Genomic DNA, 25,980 nt, shown 5'->3' with positions numbered 1-25,980 from the left:
TCCTATTCTTTTTTTAGGACTTACATACAGTACAGCAGACATTTATCTCAGATAAATATGTCCTGGTCTACCCAGCCAACAGTAGGAAACTAAGCAACCGAAGATCAGTAATGATTCTGGCTTCATACTTGCAGTGCTGCCATGGTCCAGGTATGGGACATCGTCAATGAGATCCTGCGCTGTGCCGGTCAGATCCACCAACTCATCATCCGAGCTGCTGGAGCCCTCCTTAGAAAATCCCTCGTTCTCCATCCACTGTGTTTTCCCCATGAAAAGAGAAGCCAAGGAATGTGATCAAAGTTAAAGTTATCATAACACATGTAAACAAACCACAGAAAAAAATGCAGAAAATTGGTAATCCATTTAATTTATCAAAAATTAAGTAATTAAAAAAAGAAAAGCAGACAATCAAACTTAAAATTCTATATTATAAATCCTCTATTTTCACAGTTACATAAAAATCTCATAAAAATGCCTAAAAAAAGCAACCTTTGGAGCATTTTGGAGAAATTATATTGGTCCATTCATAGTGAATGTTTGATACAATCTTAAGAACAATTGCCAGTTTTAAACTTTGATAATATATTTTAATATATACATGTGCAATAGTCACATATCAAGATGTGTACTGACTTTTGCAGTGTCAAATTAGATTTAATGCTTGATAAAAAAGGATAATCTTCTGAATATTTTCTATTTCATTTATTTTGTTCCTATATTAGATACACAGAGGATTATTATTATCATCATCATCATGACGTGGAAATTTGAAAAAAAAAAAAAACTGTCATTTTCTGTTACAATGCTGTAAAGCCCCAACTTCTTTTGCTCCATAATTTCAACGTGATACTTTTGACCCAGTGTAAAAAAAACACCTCATTCAACCCTGTTAAAACATCCAGCTGTAGACCAGCTGTTCATCTAGAAAAAAATACCCTATGCTGGGAGGATAGCTTGTTAACTGGTTCTTAACCAGAATAGGGTATGATTTATCTGGATTACTAGCTGGTCTTGAGTTTGATTTTTAAGCAGGAAAATCATGTCTTAAAGTGTAAAAATATAAAATATTAAAATGGAGATGCTAGCTTTACCTGTTTCACAGCCTGAGCCTTTCTGGTGTATAATAAGGTGATGAAACACTTCTTAATTTCTTTCATCCTCAAATTTTCCCCAAAGTCCCTCACACACTCTTCAAATCACACTCTTCAGACTGACTAACACACTAAAGGAGGAGAACGAATCAATACACAAACCCTTATTGCACAATCAACAGTAATGCTAGATCTGAAGGAAGTCCTAGACTGGGAGAGTTATGCTACAGCTCTGGAAAAAAATATGAGACCACCTAAAATTAAGTAAGTTTCTTTGATTTTACCAAATTGAAAACTTTTGGAATATAATCAAGAGGGAGATAGATGATCACAAACCATCAAACCAAGGTAAACTGCTTAAGTTTTTTTGCACCAGGAGTGGCATAAAGTTATTCAAAAGCAGTGTGTAAGACTGGTGGAGGAGAACATGCCAAGATGCATGAAAACTAAGATTAAAAACCAGGGTTATTCCACCGAATATTGATTTCTGAACAATTAAAACTTTATAAATATGGACTTGTTTTCTTTGCATTATTTGAGGTCTGAAAGCTCTGCTTCTTTTTTTTTATTTCAGCCATTTCTCATATTCTGCCAATAAATGTTCTTAATGACAATATTTTTATTTGGAATTTGGGAGAAATTCTGTCCGTAGTTCATAGAGTAAAACAACAATGTTCACTTTACTGAAACATAAACCTATAAATAGCAAAATCAGAGAAATTGATTCAGGGACTGAAGTGGTCTTTTAATTTTTCCAGAGCTGTACACACACACACACACACACACACACACACACACACACAGCTGTTTGTAGTAGAACTGGATAACATAACCTGGCTAGCCTGCTAGGTGTGTTACAACTCTATCATTTAACTCTAGTTAGCTAACTTACTGTTTTTATTAGAACTTTCCATTCCACCTTAAACGCCGCAGCTGTTACATACTGGAGCTACACTATTTAAGGTGGAACGGTGGAATTGAACTTCAGCATCGTCTGTTTTATCTGATTCTGACAGTTAGGCAGTGAGTAGCTCTGTAGTTTAAACAGCTGGGAAGTCTTACTACAACTCAGCAGCTAGAGTTACCTGCTCTAACACACATAACGTTATATACTGTGACAGAAGTGTATTAAAAACGGCTACTACTCTCTGTTACCTACCTTTAACTGTTTAACTGAAGCCGGCGGCTGAACTCCAGTCCGACATTGAGTCTCTTAGTCACTCAGTCAGTCTTGTGACTCGGATTTAAAGTCTTCCCGGTACGCCTCTTTCTCTCCGCCACCACCGCTCAACTATACAAACATCTCCCGCCCCGTCCGGACATATTTCACCCTCCACTGAAGATTTACGGTAATACGTTAAGAAGGACTAGCAGCGCAGGACCCATAAGGCTTCTAATACCCAGCAGCTCCACAGCATCGCCCGCCCAGCCGGACCCTCCACTCACACACTACTGATGATCGACTCATTAACGAGCCGTTCTCCTGAGTTGACTCAGTGAATCATTCTAGATGATTCATTCACGTGCCAGATGAAAAGAGTCGAGCACTGAGCTTCGATTCCCTGCTTAGCAAAATACTACTTTTTTTTGGTTGCATTAAGTACATATTTTAATTGATAATGAAAAAACAACATTTAAACAACTTTATTTAACACTGCATCAAATACTTATTATATTATTGAAGAGCGTACATTTTTAGGTAAACAAACAAACAAATAAATAAATAAATAAAAATAATAATTAGAAAAGTGCATTTCCAGGATTCCCAGATGGCATTTCAACATGGAATCAACGTTGAATTAACCCAGCTGGCACACAACCGACCTTCAACGTTGAAATATGGTTGAAATATGATTAAAGTAACTTAATGTCTGTTGTTTCGACGTTGAAATGTGCTTGAAATATGATTGAGGTAATGCCTGCTGTTGTTGCAATGTTGAAATATGGTTGAAGTAATGTCTGTTGTTGTTTCAACGTTGACATCTATGTTAATGTTAAATGGTTTGTGCAAACATTGACATTTTAATATTGAATCAATATAATGTCCTCAACATTCTGCATTTTAAATTAGCATTTTACATTTCGTCACAATACAGTTTCAAATAACGGTTGGATAGAGGGATGAAAAGTGGTTTTATTCAATTTGCAGTAATTGTTTTTTTTAATTTGGCACTAATTTTTCACAATATCTGGTGGTAACTGTTGTGTGTTACTAATATACAAATGTTTAATTAGATTGGTAGTAGTGGGTAACATTTTTATACTACAGAGATGTAAGTTTATTGTTAACACTGTTAACCATAGAACATTCTAGGTTTAGCTACTAGTAGTAATTAAAGCTTTTTGTTTGTGGTTGTACAGTTCCTACTTCTCAGAGATGTATATTCAGAGAGAAAGAGAGATTAAAATAATAGAATAAAAATAATATTGTTTGTTTTTTTTCATCAGGGCATACAGTTTTTCCCCTCTTCCATAAAATTTTCAGCATCCGGAATGTGAGCTATAGTTTATTAAAGGTTGAACGTACGACGTTGAAACAACGCAGTTAAAACTGAATCACTGAGTTTAATAATCGGTTCCTTGAACTGAGATGAAAGTTAGCATTACTTCGACCACGACCATACGTGCTATTATACAAGCTCTACTAACAATGGACCATTTCTGACATATTATTTAGCTTGTATTGTAGTATTTTGGACTTTTGGACAGCAGCCTGTTGAAACGCTTTTGATGGAAATGCTGCCACCAGTGTTGGGGGTGATGCCTCCAATAGTGCATCTTCTCCTGTTCAGTGATGATCTACACTATATCCAAATGTTTGAGCTACACTATGTCAAAAATTATTTTGCAATAACTGCTTAATAAAAGCACTATGTAATATGCATTTGTACATAATTAATATGCATTTGTACATAATTTATATGTACAAATGCACACAAACGACTTGTCTACTCCCTTAAGACAAGTACTGCCAATATGTTAAGTATTTTGAGTATTTTGTTTATGCTATAACTGTACAATTGCACATTTCCATCTTATTATTTTTATAACATGCCCTTTTCATTCTTTGATTTGCAAACACATTTTAATCCATAGTCAGACTAAATATAGTCATTGTATATTTTAACAAAACAACAGTTGGTAAACATTATTAGTATACATTTAGTGTGATGTTATTAAAATCATTGCATTTACAAATCAATTTGTCTTTTTTTTTATTCAGACACATCTTATCATGTTAAATTTACTGTATAGGCAGTGTTTCAGCCTGCAGCTACTTTCTGAATGAGGTTTTTATACCCCTCTTGCCTATGCCTTGCATTAGATCAATTAGATTAGATTAAATCAGATTAGATTAACTACTCCAGAGAGTCCTATTATTTTGGCAGTACCACTCTGCAGTGTTTAGACAAGTTGACAAGAGAATGTGTGCAACTTACAGCAGCTAAATGAATTCATAAGAATGGTGTCCAATAACGAAATGAACATATAGGCCAGTTTTCTGGAAAGGGATTAAGCCCTAGTCCTAAACTAAATCTCCATCAAAATGCTTAATCCCAGTTTAGGAAACTGACCTATAGTGTATATGTATCAGTGTGTACATGTCTTATATGGTAAGTCTGTTCCATTGTAATGTGTTTTAAGGAATATAGAGACGTTGTAAAGAAAAACAGACACAGATGGACAAGTAGGCCTGTGTAATATGGATATATTTTATAATCTTTATTTATTTATTCATTGGTGTTCAATTAGAGCAGTCAGACTGTGCTGTGGTACTGGTCAGCAACCACACACACATAACAGTAACATTCATAGAACTGATTTATAGATCTGAGGGGCCACCACTGAGGCCTACAGCTGTATTTCATATAGCTTAGTATAACTCTCTTTACTAATCTGTTCTAAATAATATTAATATATTTCAACTACAGTGATCTTTTGGTCAATCTTGACTCAGCATCTACAGACAGTGTATAACACTACACACTTCACACTTCAGCGGTAACACTTCTCCACACACACTTTAAGCAACCTCTGCAGTTATATCTCTGCTATTTTAGCTATAACTTACTTGACTGTGAATGCATTAGTCTATCGGAGAGAGGGTCAGATTAATAGCCGTTTACTGGGTGTGTGTGACTATCTGGACCACGTTTTCCTGAGAACCAGGAAGAATGGGAGGAAGTTGCTGATGGTGATCAACAAGCTCTCTCACATTTGAACACACATACGCAAGCACACACAAACCTGCATGCTTGCACGCTCACACACACTAAGGCAGCATTTGTAATTGTAGAGGAGGTGGAGGAGAGAAGACAGTATCTTAGGACGTGGATTAGTTGAGAGACACAACAGGTTGATACTGTTTGCAACATCAATACTCGTGGAAAAACATAGTCTGTAAAAAAATCAAATGTCATAAACACATTAAAACACGCACAACAAAGTGAGTCCATGCCTGTAGCAATCATTAATGTGGACGGATATGAGAGACTGATAATAGTAAACCTTCAGTGCTAGACCTCTTATCACAGTGTATGAGTATGTATTTGTCAATCTTAGTTCTTCATAACTGGCCAACTTTCTCTGTTTCTGTTGTTCTTAATAGGAAGACATAGGTAACATTACAACACAGCATATCACACTAAAAAACTGGCTTTCTACCTGTACTTTGATGTATGAGTAAAACTGTTGGTAAACAGGGATTTTGGTTCATCTTCTTATGCCAGGTTCATGATTCACATTTTAGCCCCAATTCTCAAGTCTCAAACTGGTTTTGGAGATTGCTGACAAACGTCTCAGGATGAAGGCAAACTAGCGTTTGTTTGGTGTTGACTGCTGACTTGCTGATGCCTCCCAAGTCCCCCAAAAATATCTAGCAGCTTTAATATCATCACATCTTGTGATTTGAGTGTGAAATACAGACAACTCTGAAAGCTGTGTAGTGAACCTGTGAACCTGGCATGAGACGGGTTTGGTTCATTAGGGCTGTACCAGTTAGCATGAGCAAAAAACGCCATTCCCACACACACATAGACACACAAATATATGTTTAAACACACCACAGAGAGCAGAACATTAATTTTGAGTGAACCAGGTGGTGTGAGGTACCTTGGCTGCCCCCTAGAGGGACAATTCTTACATAATCGAACATTAACAGAACCACCAATGAGCGACACATCTTCACAAGGGAGAAATGAACTGAATGTGAGAATGGCTCTAGCATATGGAGCTCCTGCATGCTGGCTAGACCCTTGTTTAGCGAGGGTCATCTGGGGCACCAATCTTCTCCAAACTTGGTTCCACGCCCCAGATCTCGCGGGCATACTGGGAGATGGTACGGTCACTGGAGAACTTGCCACACCCGGCTATGTTGTGGATCACCATCTTGGTCCATTCCTTGGAGTTCTGTTTGTAGAACATCATAAAAAATGTGATAAGCCTTTAAAAAAAAACCTAGGAGCAAATTCAGCTTCAAACTATCCTAAACTTTTTATTCAAACTTAGCCCCACCCCTTTTATCTCAGTCTTAAACACAAATGCCTGACTACTGTTTAGTCGCTTAATCCAGATCAGTCCGGACCAACAAGAAACTAGCCATAAACAGCCTTAAACTTAACCCCTCATTTTCAGCTTCAACCTCAATTTCAAGTAAAGTCCAAACTATAGCACAGCCTCAAACTCAAGATCAAGGTCAAATTTAAATTTAGCCTAAGCCTCAGACACAAACTCATTCTCAAATTCTCAAAAAACTCAGCCTCACATTCAAAATCAGACTAAGGTCCAACCTTAATCTCAGTCTCAGCCTCAGGGTTTGCCTCAAAATCAAACACAGCATCTGTCTCATGTTCAAAGCGCTATCTAATGTTTAAAGCTTAGTATCAGATATAAACCTAGAGTAAAACTCAACCTTAACGTCAACCTCAAATTCAGCAAACATTGGTTTATTCCTAAAATTAATTTAGCCTCAAGATTAAGCTGTAACAAAAGCCTAAACTTTAAAATCAGCCTTATCCTCAAGATTGGACTTAAGCTCAGACTCAAACTCAAGCTCTGTCCTAATTCAGCCTCAGATTCAAACTTTCACTAAAACTTGTGCAAACAGGTTTTCAGGTGTTCTTAGTCTCAATGTAACCTTAATGTTACAGCATAGCTTCTTGAGCATGAGCATTACTTCAAGATGAATGCTCAACTAGAAACCCCACAGAATATAAAGCTGGGAGAGGTAGGATTTGTACCTTGTACAGTGCACTGACTTTCTCCTGACATTTGATGTAGTCTTCATAGTCAGCAAACACTTTGAACCTGCAAAAAAAAGAAACACAAAATACAATGCAGTTACAGATCTTTACCTCTGAATGAGCTTCTGTTTTCCTAGAGGGAAAATTAGATCAGTGAAGAGAAAATGAGATCAGGGAAGAGAATAGATGAAAGACAAAAAACTGAAAAGGGCCCTCTGTATAAAACAATGTAATCAACTGGAGCCAACCTGGGAATACTTATTGCATTTTCTTGCGATATATGTCTATGCTTGAAGAGTAGAAGTATTCTTACTCTTCACACACAGCAGAGCAACAGTGTATGATTAATATACATTTCCCTGTCAAGGGGAATTGGTTCTGACCTGTCGTGATTCATTAGCATGTTGACGACGTCCTTGAATTGATCTGGCTGACCGGGGCTGAAGAATCCTCCAGAAATCTGATCAATGGCCTGCTTCAGCTCTGGAATACGGTTGTAGTATTCATGAGCATCGTACCTGGAAAGAGGAAAGTTCAGACAATGGACCAAGTTATTCAATGTGGAATTCAAGCAAACTAGCGTTGTTATCAAACTATTGAAACACCATTTCTGTAATCATACACAGGTCTAGAATGTATATTTGGGGATATCCATACAATATCTATAGTAAATAAATTCTTTCTAAAAAACAAAACTATGTAGGAATATACCTTAAAATAACACCTTCCAAATCAATATAATTTGGAACAGGACAGGACAAAGCTTGCAAGTTTCTTAACACTAGATGTATTTATGCTAATTCCAGTAATATTACCATGTCAGTGGTGTTAAAAAAAGCATGTACTTCCAACTATAGGCGAAGCCCAGTAGCAAAAATAACAGTTTTCCATTGTGTTGCATTGCAAATTTCCAAGTTATTAGAACATACATAATAGTCATCTGGCAAAAATAGTAAATGTTTATTCTAGCTATGTTCATTAAATACAGCTCAACTCGCATTCTCCATTTTCTTTACCCCTTCTTATCCATGGCCTCAACATCGTCCACTCTCATGCCAAAGATAAAGAGGTTATTCTCTCCAGCCTCTTCTGCCATCTCCACGTTGGCTCCATCCATGGTGCCAATTGTCAGAGCGCCATTCAGCATGAACTTCATATTTCCAGTTCCAGAAGCTTCTGTTCCTGCAGTGGAGATCTGCTCAGAAAGGTCGGCAGCAGGGACGGCTATAAACAAAAGAGACAGAAAAGAACAATATAGGGAAAAACATAGCGTTAGTATTCCTTTACGCTGCTCATGAGTGTTAGGCTTAAAGCAAAGCAATATGTGGCTTATTTTTTTATAAATCAATAACACAATACACTAATGCAATAATGTTCCATATATCATTATTGATAGAATAGTTACTCTTATATTTAGTACATGAGTGTGATCTGAGAGCAACAATATATAAAACACAATTAACAGTCTATCCATTAAGTTATGTGGTCCATTAACACTGAGCCACAATTTGACAAGCAAAATAAACATTAAAGATTATTTCACAAACTGTAACAAAATGTCTTAATTACAGAATGAATTTTGGTGTTGATACAGGAGTTTTTTGTATATCAAATACTGTATATAACTTCTGTAACAACTGTTAAAAATCTGGTGTATAATATAGAATATAAATAGGAATGCAAGTGGTAATCTAAAGTACTATAGTATATTATACACTAATATACCACTACTATGTAATATATACTTTGTATATATTCAAATATGTTATAATGCACTGTCTTATTTAATTTCAGTGACACACAACATATATATTTTAAAGTTTCACACCTTTCTCAGCCAGCGTTACGCGGTAGTTCTCCAAGAAGATGACTTTAAGGCGGTCTCCCACTACTGGGTCGTTGTTCACTATCTCTCCAATAGCTGTGATGAGTCTGATGATCATCTTAGCCATGTGGTATCCAGGGGCAGCCTGTGGAAAGAACCAGTAAAAAAGTAAAAAAGTCACAATATTGTAAAAAAAAAAATTAAAAATAAATAAACAAATAAAGGTGGTCAGTGTCCAGAGAAATGGGATCATGCTCACCTTTCCTCCAATCATGATTGTCCTGGGGGTCCAGGCTTTGTTGGGCTCCTTCTTGATTCCTAAAAAGAGAAATACACATTCTGAGCGTTAGTCTGGAGATATGTTTAGGTTAATGCTTGTGCATCACAACTTAATACTGCTACCACACATAATATTATTGCTGTCCACTGAAAATCATGTATCTCCAAAATGGTAAATTTCTAATGGAAGTTAGTGTAAAATAAGTGTTTACAAAGCAGGGCCCTGTCGCTGTGTGTCAGTGCAAAGGACTTTCATAATAAACACTTTAATCTATTCTGAACCAGAAATAAGTAATGTGGATGCTCTTTATAAATAATGCAAGGCACCATATAACAATATTTTTTTTTTTCACATGATAAAAAAACATGAATGACTCAGCATGAGCACAGAGCAGAAAGTGCAGTGCTGTGTGAAATTCCTGAGGCTAGTGTTTTAGGAGATTGGGCACATTACACCGCTGAGTGTTTTATGAAGAGCTGTATTAGATACTGCAATTACAGCTGCAGAGGCTGCAGTTACAGCTTTACGAGATGGTAATTACGGTTGTAGAAGGTGATGATGTGCAGGCAATTCAGCAGCTGCCTCTTGTACTCGTGGATCCTCTTTACTTGAATGTCAAACATGGAGTTGGGGTTGATTTTGACCTTGTAATGCTCTTCCAAATGCACAGCAAACTTCATCTTATTCTCCTGCGAAAAATTAAAACATAAACAGATTAGTAGATGACGTTTTACATCTCTAACAAAATATGAAAGCACCACTAAAAGGGTTCAGGCATTTTAACCAACATCAAATAATTCTAACATTTTAATCTTGTGCTGTTTCACAGGCTTTAAATAAGTGTAAATAACTGTAAATAAACATATTTGTAATATGTTGAGCTGTGTAATAAACTGAGCTGCAGAAGTTTTTTTCATTTTTTTTTTTCAAAATTGACACAGAAATGTTTACATCATCAAATATGAGCAAATCATCCAGAATGCCTCATATTCACATTACTAGTGATCACACATCATGCATCCACACGGCAGAAGTTAGTATTCTTATTTATAATTTTATTTAAAATTTTTCCCATTTTCTCCCCAATTTAGCACAGCCAATTACCCAACCCACTTATTCGGACTCCACCTATCACTAGTGATGCCCTAACACACCAGGAGGGTGAAGACTAGCACATGCTTCCTCTGATACATGTAAGGTCAGCCACCACTTCTTTTCGAGCTGCTGCTGATGCAGCATTGCCGAGCAGCTTCACAGCGCGCTTGGAGGAAAGCGCAGCGACTCGGTTTCGGGACATCAGCTCACAGACGCCCTGTGCTCCAGACATCACCCTAGAAGTGATGTGGGGAGAGAGTGACCTCCCGCTCATAGTAGCAGCGCTTTAGACCGCTGGACCACTAGGCGCCCCAGAAGTTAGTATTCTATATAAAATAACAATATAAATATTTTTCTAAACTTTTAAATGGTGCACATATTTACTGTTGGCTCTGTATTATGCTTAATCAATGATAGATCTTTTATCTCATCACCTGTTTGATCTTGGCAACATCTCGGATGAAGGCATCATCGTCCACAAACTTCAGGAGTTTCTTCAGCTGACCCAGATCACGGATGTAGTCCTCACCAATCCTCTAAAGCATTCAGAAAATAAATATTACTGTTTGTTCATTTTTAACAAATGCTTTTGAGGTCTGCATCCACAAACCTCAACCATCCATTATGTGGATTATTCTAAGTTCTCTGTATCAGTTTCACTCACATCAGCGATGACCTCAGCTAGGCCTGGGTTGCACATGACCAGCCAGCGGCGAGGGGTGATGCCATTGGTCTTATTCTGGAACTTCTGGGGGTCCACTTCATAAAAGTCCTTAAACCTAGAGAAAATGCAATCAATGTTAGGAATATGAGAGAACCAGGACATGCTATACCAATGAACCAGCTGCATACATTGCTTTTATAGCTACCAGTAAAATAAGCTACACTTCAAAGTGTTCCATATAGTTGCATACCGAAACCTTTTATTACTGTAATTAAATTAGGTAAAAATTTGTATCTGACAGTTAGGCCTGTCACAATAACTTTTAAATTAATTTAAACGATATACTGTCCCAGAAATTATTGAGATAAACAAATTAATTGTCATTTTAAGACACTGTCATTTTATTCCACTGATATTATAATAATACAATTGCATAATAATGCAATAAGACTAATTATTTTTATATAGAAATTGACTTTCAATTTATATTTATCAAATATTTAAAAATTCAAATTGGAATATTAATTAGTTTAAATGTCCTAAATAAATAAAACAATACATTGAATAAAACCACTTTTTTAAACAAGGTCAACATAATGGCTAATTCATTTTAAAGGGTCTTTAATGCGATCAATTAATTAAACACAATAAGTTATAAGTAATTATTTTTTCACTATAGCAAACTTTTACAATGAATTGGCCAATAGAAATGCTCCAAAATTAGAAATAAAATCTTCTTTTTACACTGGCTTCCATTGAAAGTTAAGGACATTTTAGAGACAGCAATGATACATGTTTCAGTGACCTACTATATGCATGCAGAACTCAGCTTTAATTATCTGTGGAGCTCATGTTTAGCTTCTAAAGCTCTCTCGGTGTGTAGCACATGGTTCTTAAGACTCTTACACTGTGTTTTTGATGATATCAGAGTGGATGCGGGCCACTCCGTTCACAGCATGAGAGCCGACGATGCAGAGGTGAGCCATATTGATCTTTTTCTGCCCTCCTTCCTCAATCAGAGACATGCGCCTCATACGGTCACTGTCACCAGGGTACAGAGAGGAGATACGCTAAGATAGAGAACGGGGGAGGGGTCAGAGACAAAGAGAGAGAAGGTAGAATATTAAACATCTGCAATGAATCGACAGTCACAGTCATATCTCACTATACCTGCACTTCCTTAAACTGTTGCTATTTTTAGTAAATATGCTCCATTAGCTAACAGACGCCCAAGCTGGCAGGCATCATGCTGAGTAGCCACCCTGACAGAGCAAGGTCAGCTATTTTAGACTCCTGGAAACCGATAGCTATGTCATCACACTGATCAAACCTAACAGTGATCTCCAAACAATAGAACCAATGCTTAGACAATTACAGCTATTTAGAAGAATTAAAACATTTGAATAGCAATAGAATCCAATTTTGATGATAATATAATTTTGTTGCTACAGCCAAGGCCAGAGAAAGTGACCGCAGGATTAATTATAGTAACAATCCTTTCTCTCCTGACCTCCAGGTGGCGCCGGTTGATCTCATAGATGATCTCCAGGTGGCGGGGCAGGAGGTTTTGGAACAGGTCAACAGGCCAGCGCTCCAGAGCCTCTGGCAGCACTGTGTGGTTCGTGTAGGCACAAGTACGCACTGTGATGTCCCACGCCTACAAGAGAAAGAAGAAGAAGGAAAAATTATTAATTAACAATTTTAAAATCTGAATAATTATTAAATTATACCAAACAGGAACACTATAATATTATATAAGAAGAGCTAGACATTTTCCATCCCAAGCTTTTCCTGTTAGTTTTTCTACTACAGGGGTGTCCAAACTACGGCCCGCGGGCCATTTGCGGCCCGTTTCCTTTTTTGGAGTGGCCCACAAGGTATTTTAGAAATAGAATGAAAGTTGGCCCGCTGTTAAGCAGGTTTTTATAAGAGGGTGCGCATTTCTAGCGCAGAAAAACGGGGCAAAAGAGTCTAAAAGCGGAGAGGGTGTGCATTTCTAGCGCAGATAATAGGGCCAAAGAGACTAAAAGCGGAGAGGCTGCGCATTTCTAGCGCAGAAAACCAGGGCAAAGAGTCTAAAAGTGGAGAGAGTGCGCATTTCTAGCACAGAAAAAATGGGCCAAAGAGTCTAAAAGCAGAGAGTGTGCGCATTTCTAGCGCAGAAAAACGGGCCAAAGAGTCTAAAAGCAGAGAGGGTGCGCATTTTTAGCGCAGACAAACGGGCCAAAGAGTCTAAAAGTTGCTGTAATTAAGGAGTTTAATATTAAGAGACATGAAATTAAACATCAATATGAAAAATCTTAGTTTACACAACACTGTCAAAGATAAAGATAGTAAGTCAAGTAAAATGGTGTGTAAATGAAATAATCAGGAAATAAGTTTTATTTAAAGTGGTATATTTCATTATTTGTTTTATTACGGAGTGTGGCCCTTGACTTCTAATATATTTCTCCTTCTGGCCCCCAACAAAAAAAGTTTGGACACCCCTGTTCTACTACTATAAACAAATATGTAAAACAGCTCATCTGATGAGTATTTGCATATATTTTAGTATAAAACAAGTTTTATATTCATGTAAACATTGTTCGTTGAAAAAGAGCAGGTTTTGCTTAATTCTGATTTCGCAGTTTCTTTCACCATTTTCACATACTGACAATCTTTTGGTACCAAAAGACCCTAAATGACTGAACGTCACATCACATCAAGGGGACCAAAAGGTGAACTCAATATTTATATGCATAAACATGTACGATAACAAACATGTCTTTTTATTTTTCTCAAAATAAACCAAATTAATCATTAAAATGTGAAATACAACTGCAAAAAAAAAGACAGACAGTGTATGTAGGACAATCCTACGCATAAATGATCAATACATGCCAATAGTGGCCTTAAAAATAACCTAATAAAAACTAAAAATAACTAATAATAAAAAATAACCTGAAGGTTGTTATGTTAACCAAGATGGCTGCTACAATGTTTTAATGGCATCCCAGGTGGCTGCTAAGACATTGCCAAGTGGTTGCTGTGGTACCCACTGTGATTGGGCTGGTATTTCTAGTGAATGTGTATTGTTGTGTGATTTATAAACAATCGTTACTGTGGGAAAATATTCTAAAACAATATGTTGTTAGATAGAAACCATCCAACCAACCAAGCTGTACACAAAAACACAATTACACAATCTAGAGCTAGAACAGTGTCAACATCTTAAAGACTGCAGGACGAGATTAAAAAATCTGGCAGAAATATAAAAAAAACTAATAATATTAATCAGATAGCAATATTATTTTCTCAACGCTCAACCATAATAATACATCCCAGCGCTCACCTTCTCCCAGGTCAGTTTCTCCTCATCCAACAGAATCCTCATCAGCTCTGGGATGGCCATGGCCGGATGTGTGTCATTCAGCTGGATAGCCACCTGGACAACACCATGGAAGACAACAGCAAGAAAAAAAACAGCTTTCAGTCTCTTACACAAGCTACGAACTGAATAAAGTGAATTAGAAAGCTTTCTATATAGAAGTAAACTGTTAATATTCATGTTCAGTTATTCAGAATCTGAAGAGAATGCTTCAGTGTGGTCGCACCTTGTCAGGTAACTTGTCCAGGTCCATGCGTACCACCTCCGTCGAGCCGAACTTGGAGGCTTTGAAACGTCGGATAATGTCTTGAAGAGTTGCAGCCACCACAAAATACTCCTGTTTCAGACGCAGCTCTTTCCCCTCAAAGAACTAACAAACAAGCACACGCACACACAGTTAGCAGCTGTACAGACACTATTTGTCCACAAGAGCCAACGGCTATGAGCCATTGATCATCTGAATTGTTGGGAGATTGATATTGATTTGACTTGAAGCTGTACTCACATTGTCATTAGGGTAAAGCACGCGAGAGATATTCTCAGCCAGATTTCTGTCCAACACAGCCTGGATGTAGCCACCAACATTAACTGTTAAATACAGTGAGTGTGTTAATGTGTGTGGGGAAAAGATTGGCACATGTATTCCAGAGACTTGCTTTACCTTTTTAAAGACTTAAAATCTATCATATTGTCACTGTTATGCAAAAACAAAAACTTAAACTATATCAGAAAGGGCAAAAAAAGCCTTTATAACTATCAGGGAATATTTAATTCCATGTCATAAATCGGAGTTTCTATTACCACCAAATTCTAATTATTTTGATGATAATATAAACAGTATAATACAATTTGTTAGATTATATTAAGGCCTAGGAATCTGATTAAGAAATCCAAAGTCAGCTGGATTTTAGTACAGTAATCAGATTCCTCAGTATATATATATATATATATATATACACACACACGTCTACTCTGATTTATTTCTGTCTTTCAGTCAATCTGATTACCAAAATGCACTGATCAGAAAATTAGTTTATTAGATTACTGTCAAATTCAGATTGTCTGCAGTTTTCCCATTATTTTGTGCATGCTTATGTTTAAAAGTAAAAAATGGCAAAAATGGGGATACAAGGTTTTTGCAAGACAGTAATCATATTTTACTAGTTTTTCCAATGGCACCATTACTTTTATAAAAGCTCATCTCAAATATATAGAAATGATTACTAAAATAAAACACAAAAAAATCTATTGATAATAATATAAAATGCATATCCCCAAACGTTCCTCAGTCTATTAAATATTTATGACAGGACTCACAGTCTTTGAGGTTAAATTCACAGGGGGCCTTAGCAGACCACAGTCTCATGGTGTTCACGATGTTGTTCCTGTATCCAGGCACCGGGGTATCATATGGCAAAGCCAACACCACCTGTTCAATCAAACGAGCCAGGCTTTAGAAACAAACAGTGTCTTTTGTAGTAAAACAGGAACCAGTGCTGTCTCATAAAGCCGAAACTGACTCAATGTTTGAGACACTTTATTATGCTTTTTTTACTACTGAGAGTCACACATATCACCATATACATATCTATTAGAAGAGCAGAAAAAAACAGATATGATGCCAAAACACACATCTGGAACTGGAATTTAATTCTAACCCTTATTTAGGTCTAAACTGAGTTAATATTAATTACATTAGTTAATATTATTGCAACCAACTGTATTCAAATAAATTACATTAAATCAACCCTAAAAATTGTCTCTGCACTTGAAACTAAAAAGTTTAGTGGTGAACATTGTTCACACATGCATTTTCGGACAAGCTAAGAGATACAGAACAGTCAGTAATAGTAAAAGAGCATGTGAATTTACACAGCAGAGTAATATTAAAGGATTTCACAGTGATTATACAGTGTTACACAGTTCTCATGAATGTTATCCTACCAAATTTACCAAATCAGTCTAGAATAACAATGATGCTAGAATGATACTATACTATGTATTACAAGACATATATAATGTTATATTTGGGTAAAACGTGTTACATAGTGTTGATTTAAATGGTAAAACTGTTGCTGTAAAAAAACAGTCCCTGCTAAAAAAGCTAAATATACTGGCTTTATATTATATATTTTTATGTTATATTACCTGTGTGTCCACCCATTTTACTCCATCAGGATGATGCTCAACACGACCATAGAAGTGCACAGGGCGCATGTACTCAGGCCGGGCCTTCTCCCATGGGTTGCCATAGCGCAGCCAATCATCTGCCTCCTCTATCTGTCAGACATTATCAGTAAGTAGCTGCAATGTGAAACTGTAGCGCTGTACTGTAGCCTATAGACTAGAGGTGAAATACATGAAGACATTACAGGAATTATAGATTTATAATTACCTGCCAGCCATTCACAATTTTCTGGTTGAAGATTCCGAACTCATAACGAATGCCATACCCATATGCTGCCAGGCCCAGAGATGCCATAGAGTCAAGGAAGCAAGCTATAGACAAATAACAGAGAATGAAGGACGTTTATTAAAGAAAACACCAGGCAAGTGAATGCCAAAACAGCACTCAGTTAAATGATTGTGTATAAAACGTGTAATAAATCTGACCTGCCAAACGGCCCAGGCCTCCATTTCCCAGTCCAGCATCCTCCTCGATGTCCTGCAGCTCCTCCATATCCAAACCCAGCTAAAGGAAAAACAGTAAATTTGATTAGAACATCAAGAGGCTGCTTCTCATTTTTGCTGGTGATTTATCATTTTTAAAGATATACACTGCATTTTCTTTTATTAGCACTGACTAGCCATTTGTTTTTTACATAAAATGTGTATAATATAGAGTAGATGAACTTTAAACTTTACCATGACTGAATGTGACCCATCTGTTGTATTGTCAGCTCATAAAAATGGACCACCATTAGGCCACCCCTGCTGATCACATTTAAATTGGGTAGTGCACTATTCTCAGTGCAGCAGTGATACCAGCAGTGTGTGCTAGGGTGGTATTAGAATATCAGTCTCAGGAGCATTGTTGGAGATTTTTCACCCTTAAATGTCACAGGAAGGTGAGAATATCCTGCTGTATGATTATTGGAGTTTGAGTTTGATGGGTTCGCTGGTACACAAGCATGATCAAATTGACCAAGCTAAACAACACTGTTTAGGCAAGCTTAACCATGCTGATCAACCAGCAAGACCTGCATCACCAAGCTGACTGACCAGCACGACTAAGCTGATTGACCAGCATGATAAAAGGCCAGCTTGGCCATCCAAGACCAGCTACATGCTAAAGCTGGATTCAACCTGAATTTTTCAGCAGAGTTGTCCACCCAGCAAAAACCATGAGCCAGGCTGTCTGGACAGTCTTCTACACAATAAACTGACCAATAATGCAGAGCTTAAGGAGACGTTAACATCAGGCACTGAAAATGATGAGACTGAGGTTTAACACAATACTATATCTGTTAATGGGTGGCCCTGTATTGGTCAACTGACAAATAGTGACAAACGACCAATGGAACTTGTACATCTACACCCTAAGCAAAAAAAGAATAATGCACTGCACAACAATTTCTCCATGGCAGAGGAAAACTATTTAATCAGACAATAAACAATACAAACATTAAAATGGATTGTTAAGCTAAGTAATAAATAACCCTGAAGTACCATTTTAAAAAGAGTACACTTAAAAACGTGTTGAAACTGAAACATTCTTCAGGTGTTATTTATTAGTGTACACTGTATACTTTCTTCAAAATGTGTCCTGGTGGTTTCAGCTTTTATTAAGGTTCTCTCAATAAATAAAAAAAATAGCCAAATAAAGCTTTTAGGATTTTTTGTCCTTCTGTTACAGAATAACAGATGAATTGATTGCTTGTAATGTAAATGATGTCATATTAAAACCATATTTGGTTCCATAAAGATTTTTTTACACATTTAACGGTTATTCACAATTTCCATACAAATATGGTTCTTTATGGAACCAAAAAAGGACTCAACCTTTTAAAGAAGAGAACTGGGCGATACAACCTCCAAAAAATATTATAATTAATTAAACAATTTATTGTGAAAACAATAAATGAAAGAGGATTTTAATGAATAGTGGACACAGTATTGTTTCTTTAATACAAGAGGCTTGAGTTGTCTTTTTGGCTCAGTGTACGTTTTTAGGGCAGCAAGGAAAGTTTTAATTTAGTTAAAAATGAAATGTGCAAGAGTAAGCTAGTTAAAGATTCTAAATATCAGTAATAATGAATTGCCCAGCCCCATAAAGCATTTGTTTAGCGAATCCCTTTTGGCCCCCCATTAACAACATAATAAAATCAATTATATTAACAGTACTTAATGGTACATTCTACCAGGTCAAATTGTTCTTTGCAATGAAGGGATGCCTCAGACTGTACACATATTTTAGGAGAAAGCCATGTTCCATATAACCATTTTTAATGGACAGTATAATAAATACGGAACACTAGTGAGCACACACAGTGATGGGGCATGTTGAACCTGGATATCAAACTGACAAAGTCCTGTCAGGCCACTGCATTTGTTAGTTACATGTTAGTTTGGAGCAAAAGGGAGGACTGTTTTCTATCACTGCTTCAGAGGAACATTAAGAATCAAGGAACACTCATTCAGTCCTCTTTGGTCTCCGTTTTGTTAACAATGTAGGTACAAGAAAGGCTAGGCAGCCCTAACTATTAAATTTGTGTGAAGCAGCAAGGCATAAGTATATAGTGTACTGTATGTACGTGTCAACTATTTGGTTTCATGTAAAACAGATGGTTACAGTCATGACTTAGCTGGACAGATGACCACCAAATGGACAAAGGAGCAAATGGGATTCGTGTCAACACTGTTTGTGATCTTTTAGGTGCGATATTTTGAGTTGTCACATTCCTCACCTGGTAGGTGGCTTCATCGCATGCATTCTCCAGGGCCAGATTCACCATAGTGTTCTGCAGAGTGCGGCCCATATAGAACTCCAGAGAGAGGTAGTATACACGCTGGAGACAGAGGGAGACAAAGAGTCAAATGTCATTTGCAAAGGTCATACTCATACTCGAGTCTGCTGCAGGGAAAAAAAACACACTGAGTTAACCGGTTCATAGTAGCATTGGCATGGACAATGGCCACATTGTTCTGGCAGCAGCATGACTGTAAATGCTGAGACAGTAACCTGATGCACACTCAGAGCAGTTTGTGTTGCCATGCAAAGATTTGAGAGTCCCAGCACACTGATCTTTCCACCCTTAAGCTCTCATAGCAAAGGATAAGAAGTCCCTCAATGTCAACTAATGACCTTTCTCTCCAGTTTATCATGCTACAGTCACAGCTAGAATAAGAATTATTTTTAATAACTGCAATGATAACTGTTAATAAACTGTCAAAAGCAGTAATGAAGCACAATGTAAGAACAAAAGTGTGTCTGCACATACGTGTAGTCGTGTGTGTGACCTGGCATTTGTGCCTGGGTATAAATAGCTGCATTGGTGATCTCTCTAAAAAGGTTAGACCATCTGTGAGGATGCCAACCATTCATTCTGAATGGCAACACACTCAAAACACATAAGCAACACTGCAGCACATACACCAATGGGCACAGCTCTAATAGGCTTTGCGCTGCCCCAGGGGGGAAGCCACTTTCTAAATCCAATTATATCTGTTGTAAACTTACAGGCCTACCCTCAGATAAAATGTGGGCATTAATATTAGTGTAAACTGCACTTAACACACACATACACACATTCAGGCAGCATTTATTTACTGTAGCACAATGTGCAATTAGGTAACTGGATAATATCCTGATATCGATTTGGACAGCAATAAATGATGATACAAATTTAGTTAAAACTACTCTGAGGTTTTTGGCTCTTGGCTTGGCTGCACTCGTTTTTCACAGCGATGTTACAGCTCACAGTTAGGGGCCAGACCTAGATATTGTTTCTTTTACATTTTAATTACTTTTTTATAAATAGTGAGCAACCTTGCATGCAGCTTTTATTAAAAACAGGGTGCAAACATAACCTTGTATTTCTCCCAGTCTCACCATTGAAACTGCTCCAAAATGAGATGGAATTGAATGGATTCACACTGACTTCAATTTTTAAGTATTACTCACTAAGCACTTTTTATTCTTTCCTGTAAATTTGCAATTTTTTTGCCAATTTTATTTTATAAACAATGTTTATGCACGTCAGCGAGTCTATCCAACTCAGTAACCTGTCTGACTGTTATGTAACACTATGTTTCACTAGCTATCTTACCTAGCTAACTAACACAGGCCTGCAGTTTACAGATGGCTACGGCTGGATGTATATGGAGCCCCTGTGCTTTATCTAGTAGCTACTGTGGCTACTAGGCATGTATCTCTCTGTCTATCTAAACCTGAAGCCCCTCTGGAGGTGCATTAACACCACAAACTCAGCATTACAGATACAACTGTCCCTAATTTAGCTGTTGTCCATCAATTTAGGCCTACAGCAGTAGGATACAGGATACAGACTGCAGTTTTATATGTTTATAAACAATGTTTATGCACACCAGGGACAATATATCATATAAAAATATAATTGTGTTATTGTGTTAGATCTAGGACTAATAGGAATGCTCTGAAATGACATGAAATAGAATAGATTCTCATTGACTTGCATTGAAAACATTTTTCAGTAAGGTTTTTTTTTGCTCTCTCCTGTAAATTTGCTATATTGTTACGAGTAGATGTTTATAAACAATGTTTATACACGTCAGGAAAAATATATTGTACCAAAATACCCTCATGTTATTGTATCAGACCTGGGACCAATAGAAACTTGTATTGAAAGTATTTTTCAGTAAGCATTTTTTGTTCTCTCGCCTGTAAATGTGACAGTGTTTAGATATTTTGAACAATCTTTATACATGTTAGGGGTAATATGTTGTTGTGTCAGTCCTAGGACCAACTGAAATGCTCTAAAAGACATGGAATAGAATGGATTAAGATTCACACAGACTTGAATTGAAAGTATTTTCCAGTCAGCTTTTTTTGCTCTTTCCTGTTAATGTGCTCTATTTTTAGAGTAAATGTGGAAAACAATGTTTCTTCATGTCAGCCTGGGATCCCATCCATCCCAATTATCTGTCTGTCTGAATATTATGTAATAATATGTATTACTAGCTAGGTAACCTAACTAACACAGGCCTTTCCAGTGAGCATTTTTGTTTGTTTGTGCTCTTTTCTGTAAATTTGCTAAAGATATATATTTTTTAGAATAGATGTTTATAAACAATGTTTATTCCTGCCAGACTGGGATCACATCATCCCAATTATCTGTCTGTCTGGCTGTTATGTAACACATCTCACCATCTAGCTTAGCTAACTAACACAGGCCTGCAGTTAACAGATGGACACAGATGGATGGAGCCCTTGTGAGTTAGATCTACTGCAGCTATAAGGCCTAACTCTCTGTCTGTCTGTCTGTCTGTCTGTCTCTCTAAACCTGCAGCCTCTCCACAAACCTAGTATTACATATTCAACTGCCCACTAAAATGCTGTCCAGTGCTTTCGGTCTACAGCAGCAGCAGCAGCAGCAGGATACAGGATATACAGAATGTCATCTCCTGACATCTCCTGACATCATGACATTGTGATTATGTAACAGGCTTGTGGAGCTATTTCAAGGGTCCTCCTCTGACATTAGGCTACATGAATTCATTAATCTGCACAGATACAGCTATAATACAGCTGTTTTACTACAATTTGAAGCAGTTTTATGCTGATAGTATAAAACAGAGACTACACTACACACTGCGCCACAGCAGCTACCTTAGCTTGGTTAATGTCATTAACGCTAGGCATCTCTCGGCCCGGCCCCCTCCCCTCCCCTCCCCCTGCGCTAGCTGCTGAGATGTGTACGTGCGGCGGCGGGTGAAGCTCGTACTTTGGGGTCGGTCTCGTAGTAGTGCTGCTGCGTCCGGATCCATCTGCCCACCAGGTGGTCGCGGACCGTGTGCGCCAGGGCGAAGTAGTAGTCCCGCTTGGTGGCCACATTGCGGTCCTTTACCAGGGTGAAGTGCAGGTGGCGGTTGAAATTGGTCTTGAGGTCGGCGACGTTTTCCACCCCAGCCAGGCCGCGCACCGAGATCTGCTTCCTCTTCTCCTGGTCCGTCAGGGGCTTCGGCATGGCGGCGGCTGTGTCTTTAGGCTGTTAGTTCGGGTTTTAAGGGAGAATTTAAGCGTTTTAAGGGGGTTAAGAGGTGTGTCAGACAGTCAGCAGCAGAAGGATGCCGGACCCGCTGTGACACACAGAGGACGACTGAGGGAGATGCAGAACCGCCCCCCTCCCCGCCCAACGGTTTTTCAGCAAGCCACGCCCCCTGCGCCAGGGCTCGGGTGATCACAGCCAATCACGGTGCGCGGATGGACACGCTGATTATAATATTAATAATAAGCCTAGGCTGTGTCCAGAACTTAAACTAGTTAACTTACCTTTACTCACTTACTCACTGTTACCTACCCCTATGAGATAATCTAGGCCGCGTCCCAATTGCAAACTGCAGCCTACACACTAGCTAACATAATACTATAAGGTATATATAAAAATATTGTCATTTACAGCATTTATTTGCAGAAAATGAGAAACGACTAAAATAACAAAAAAGATACAGAGCTTTCAGATCTCAAATAATGCAAAGAAAACAAGTTCATATTCATAAAGTTATAAGAGTTCAGAAATCAATATTTGGTGGAATAACCCTGTTTTTTAATCACAGTTTTAATGAATTTTGGCATGTCCTCCACCAGTCTTACACACTACTTTTAATATAGCTTTTTGCCAAAAGTTCAAGCAGTTCAGCTTGGTTTGATGGCTTGTGATCATCCATCTTCTACTTTATATTATTATATTCCAGAGTTTTTTTTACTAAACATCCATAGACATCCCTCACTAAGAAAACACAATGAACTATAATGATGACTTCAGCCAAAAATGTTGAACTCATGTCATGTCAGAAGATTATGGATTATTCTTTCAAAATAAAATTCACTGCCAATGTTTACTTGTGCGAACTGATATAGGGTGCCTCTATTGGCATCATGCTGCTGGTCCAGGCAGTTTGAAGAGATTTTCTTAAGGGTTTTTAGTTTCTGATGTTTCTCAAAGCACCGTGGAAAAATATTATCAATCAATACCACTGGTCATTACTAATTAGTAATCATTACAGATTGTCATTGACATTGTAATGGGGGTTTCCCACTATAGCCATCATTTAATAAGTATCTCAGACTAAAAGTACTGATCTATGACCACCACTCATCAGCTACACAGTCTTACATGATTCCAAAACTCAGCTAAAAAGCCAGATGTGAGATTAATCTGGAAAACTGCCCCAAGTGTCTTAAGTCAGTTGTTACCTCACACCTCTAACTCCACTATTTAAAGCACCCCACATTCCTCATGAGATACTGTAAAATAAATAGATCTAAATATTTAGACATCTTTTTTTTTTGGTTAGAACTGAATTTGTGCACAATTCAAAAGTTAATTCCATGCAGTAAACGACATAGTTAACTCTAAGACTTAAAAATAGCTTTCATACTGCATCACATCCTCCTATTTAATAAAGCAAATAAACATGATAAAAATCATGTTTTCAGTGATGGTTGGTCTTTAAAGTCAAATAAATCTCATGTCATAAGACTAGGGCTAAACAGCACACACAATGTAGTTCAGCATGTGAACTGAACAAGCAGCTGAGCTCATGTGCTATGTATAGCCTATTTGTATTGACCATATAAAGTAGAGACACCATGGTGGTCTTTGACAAAAGGAAGTGATAAGAAAACACAAGCATGGTGATAGCAGACCCTAATCTTTAAATTATCATGTGAACCCTTTAAAAAGAGAGCAACACTTGTTTTAATACAAATTTATAATCACTTTTATTTTTTTAGTAAGAATACAGAACTAAAATGTATTTTCTTTTCATGTGTGCATTGTCTACCTTTTTACAATAAAAGAAAGTAGTGAAGCACGCAGGACTTGACAGTTACACACCTTGACAATGCAAGAAAGAGTGCCTGTGGAAAAGTCAAATAAATAAAAACAGCAAGTGAAACACTGCAAGGAGGAGTGCAGAGTCTAACACTGCAGTTATATATGCTGAACGTCATGCAGGCACATCAGTCATGTCTTAAAAAATATTTATCATATTTTTAGTCGAATATACTGTAAGATCAGTGGCCCCCAGCCTCGAGATCCACAGACATGAAAAGTTCAGTTCTAAACCATTCGGCTGATCAAGCAAATTCCTGTGAGGCTGATTTGTGGGCTCTAAAAATACATTGGCAGATTGTGATATTTTGTAATACAATATATATTTTAAAATATGCACAAAATGTTTTGCCTTTCTCGAATGTGCTTTTTAATCCAAATAAAAGTAGTGTATAGCTTAAAATGAAATTTTATCATTGACAATTTAAAAGGTGAGAAATGAGAAATTGCAGTGCAGTGAAATATTTCCAGACAAGACACTAACATTTTAACACCTGGTTACTTCATGTGACAAGTATCGGGGTTGCATTGTGATATGATTTTCACCACATGCATTTACACTTCACAGACAATTGTGAAGCTGGTTAGTCAGGCTGAGTTCTTCGAAGTTACAAAGGAACTGGATGTTTGTTTATTTAGTCTCTTCCTGTGTTCTTGGTCATTGCCTCAGGAAAGCAACAGCTTCAGAGATCCGTGCTGACCGTAAAATGACTGTGTAATCTGATTAACTCAGACTGCAGGTGAACTGGATTTAATTAATTAAGATTTAAATTATTTGTAAGTGAATACCTGTGCTCGGACCCAACAGAGGCAGCATATTAAACAAGAACTTGTTTGCTAATAACAGGGATCATATGCGTTTCTGACCACCTCCTGAGTTTTACACGTGTCTTGGAAATATTTACACTTTTCATTCAGATAATCCTGATACTGGACAGGTGAAGGGACCAGGACCAGTGGTCTTTGAGATGATTACCAGATTCACCCTCATTAAAGCAGCTCATGTTTCAATATACACTGTGCAAGAAGATAAAACCAATAGAAGAACATTGGTGTTCAACACATTTGGTTGTTTAATTGCAAGTGCACCAGGTTTCCAACGCTTCTTACCAAGCAAAAGGCTAGACAGAGTTCCCTAATGTGTTGCTGTGGGTTTCCACAAAAGACATAAGTAGGGCAAGTGTGGGAAACTTTAAATGCAGAAGCAAGACAAGAATTTAAATAGGTCTGGGCTATTCCAACTGAATATTCAAGTAGTTCACACTGTCTTTTCTGCACACTCTGGCAAAAGGCATTTCAAACTGACCAAATATCTAATATCTTGCTTAAACATAAGCACAACATCAGGAAAGAAGCTACATATCTGTACATTTCTCACTGCC

General features: G+C 37.4%; 2 protein-coding genes across 3 annotated transcripts in view; both read right to left on the bottom strand.

The window, feature by feature from the left end:
* Nucleotides 1-2,559, bottom strand: part of clcn5b (chloride channel, voltage-sensitive 5b) — a 33,501-nt gene extending 30,942 nt beyond the window's left edge. The window contains exons 1-2 of one of the 2 annotated variants that reach the window (XM_007250187.4): nucleotides 2,251-2,559; nucleotides 129-255 (exon numbers count right to left, since the gene is read on the bottom strand). In XM_007250187.4, the coding sequence (XP_007250249.2) occupies nucleotides 129-252 (124 nt within the window). In that variant the 5' untranslated portion in view covers nucleotides 253-255; nucleotides 2,251-2,559. Of the gene's footprint in view, nucleotides 1-128; nucleotides 256-1,091; nucleotides 1,195-2,250 lie in introns of those variants that run through there. The other variant, XM_049481992.1, reaches the window with a different exon arrangement.
* A 2,231-nt stretch (nucleotides 2,560-4,790) lies between these two features.
* On the bottom strand, nucleotides 4,791-22,889 carry pygmb (phosphorylase, glycogen, muscle b). The gene is made up of 20 exons (XM_022678544.2): nucleotides 22,487-22,889; nucleotides 19,472-19,573; nucleotides 17,178-17,256; nucleotides 16,960-17,063; nucleotides 16,713-16,844; nucleotides 15,882-15,993; nucleotides 15,070-15,152; nucleotides 14,791-14,934; nucleotides 14,529-14,621; nucleotides 12,708-12,854; nucleotides 12,104-12,267; nucleotides 11,198-11,312; nucleotides 10,968-11,069; nucleotides 9,980-10,127; nucleotides 9,418-9,476; nucleotides 9,162-9,303; nucleotides 8,350-8,557; nucleotides 7,717-7,851; nucleotides 7,331-7,397; nucleotides 4,791-6,500 (listed from the first exon to the last, which is right to left on the bottom strand). The coding sequence occupies exons 1-20, from the start codon at nucleotides 22,727-22,729 to the stop codon at nucleotides 6,351-6,353; spliced, it is 2,529 nt and encodes an 842-aa protein (XP_022534265.1). The 5' UTR covers nucleotides 22,730-22,889; the 3' UTR covers nucleotides 4,791-6,350.
* Nucleotides 22,890-25,980: the final 3,091 nt, after the last annotated feature.

The sequence above is a fragment of the Astyanax mexicanus genome, chromosome 8 (genome assembly GCF_023375975.1).
Source record: "Astyanax mexicanus isolate ESR-SI-001 chromosome 8, AstMex3_surface, whole genome shotgun sequence".
Classification (NCBI taxonomy): Eukaryota; Metazoa; Chordata; class Actinopteri; order Characiformes; family Acestrorhamphidae; genus Astyanax; species Astyanax mexicanus.
The sequence above is the reverse complement of the archived record's forward strand: the minus strand, read 5'-3'. Positions and strand labels throughout refer to the sequence as shown.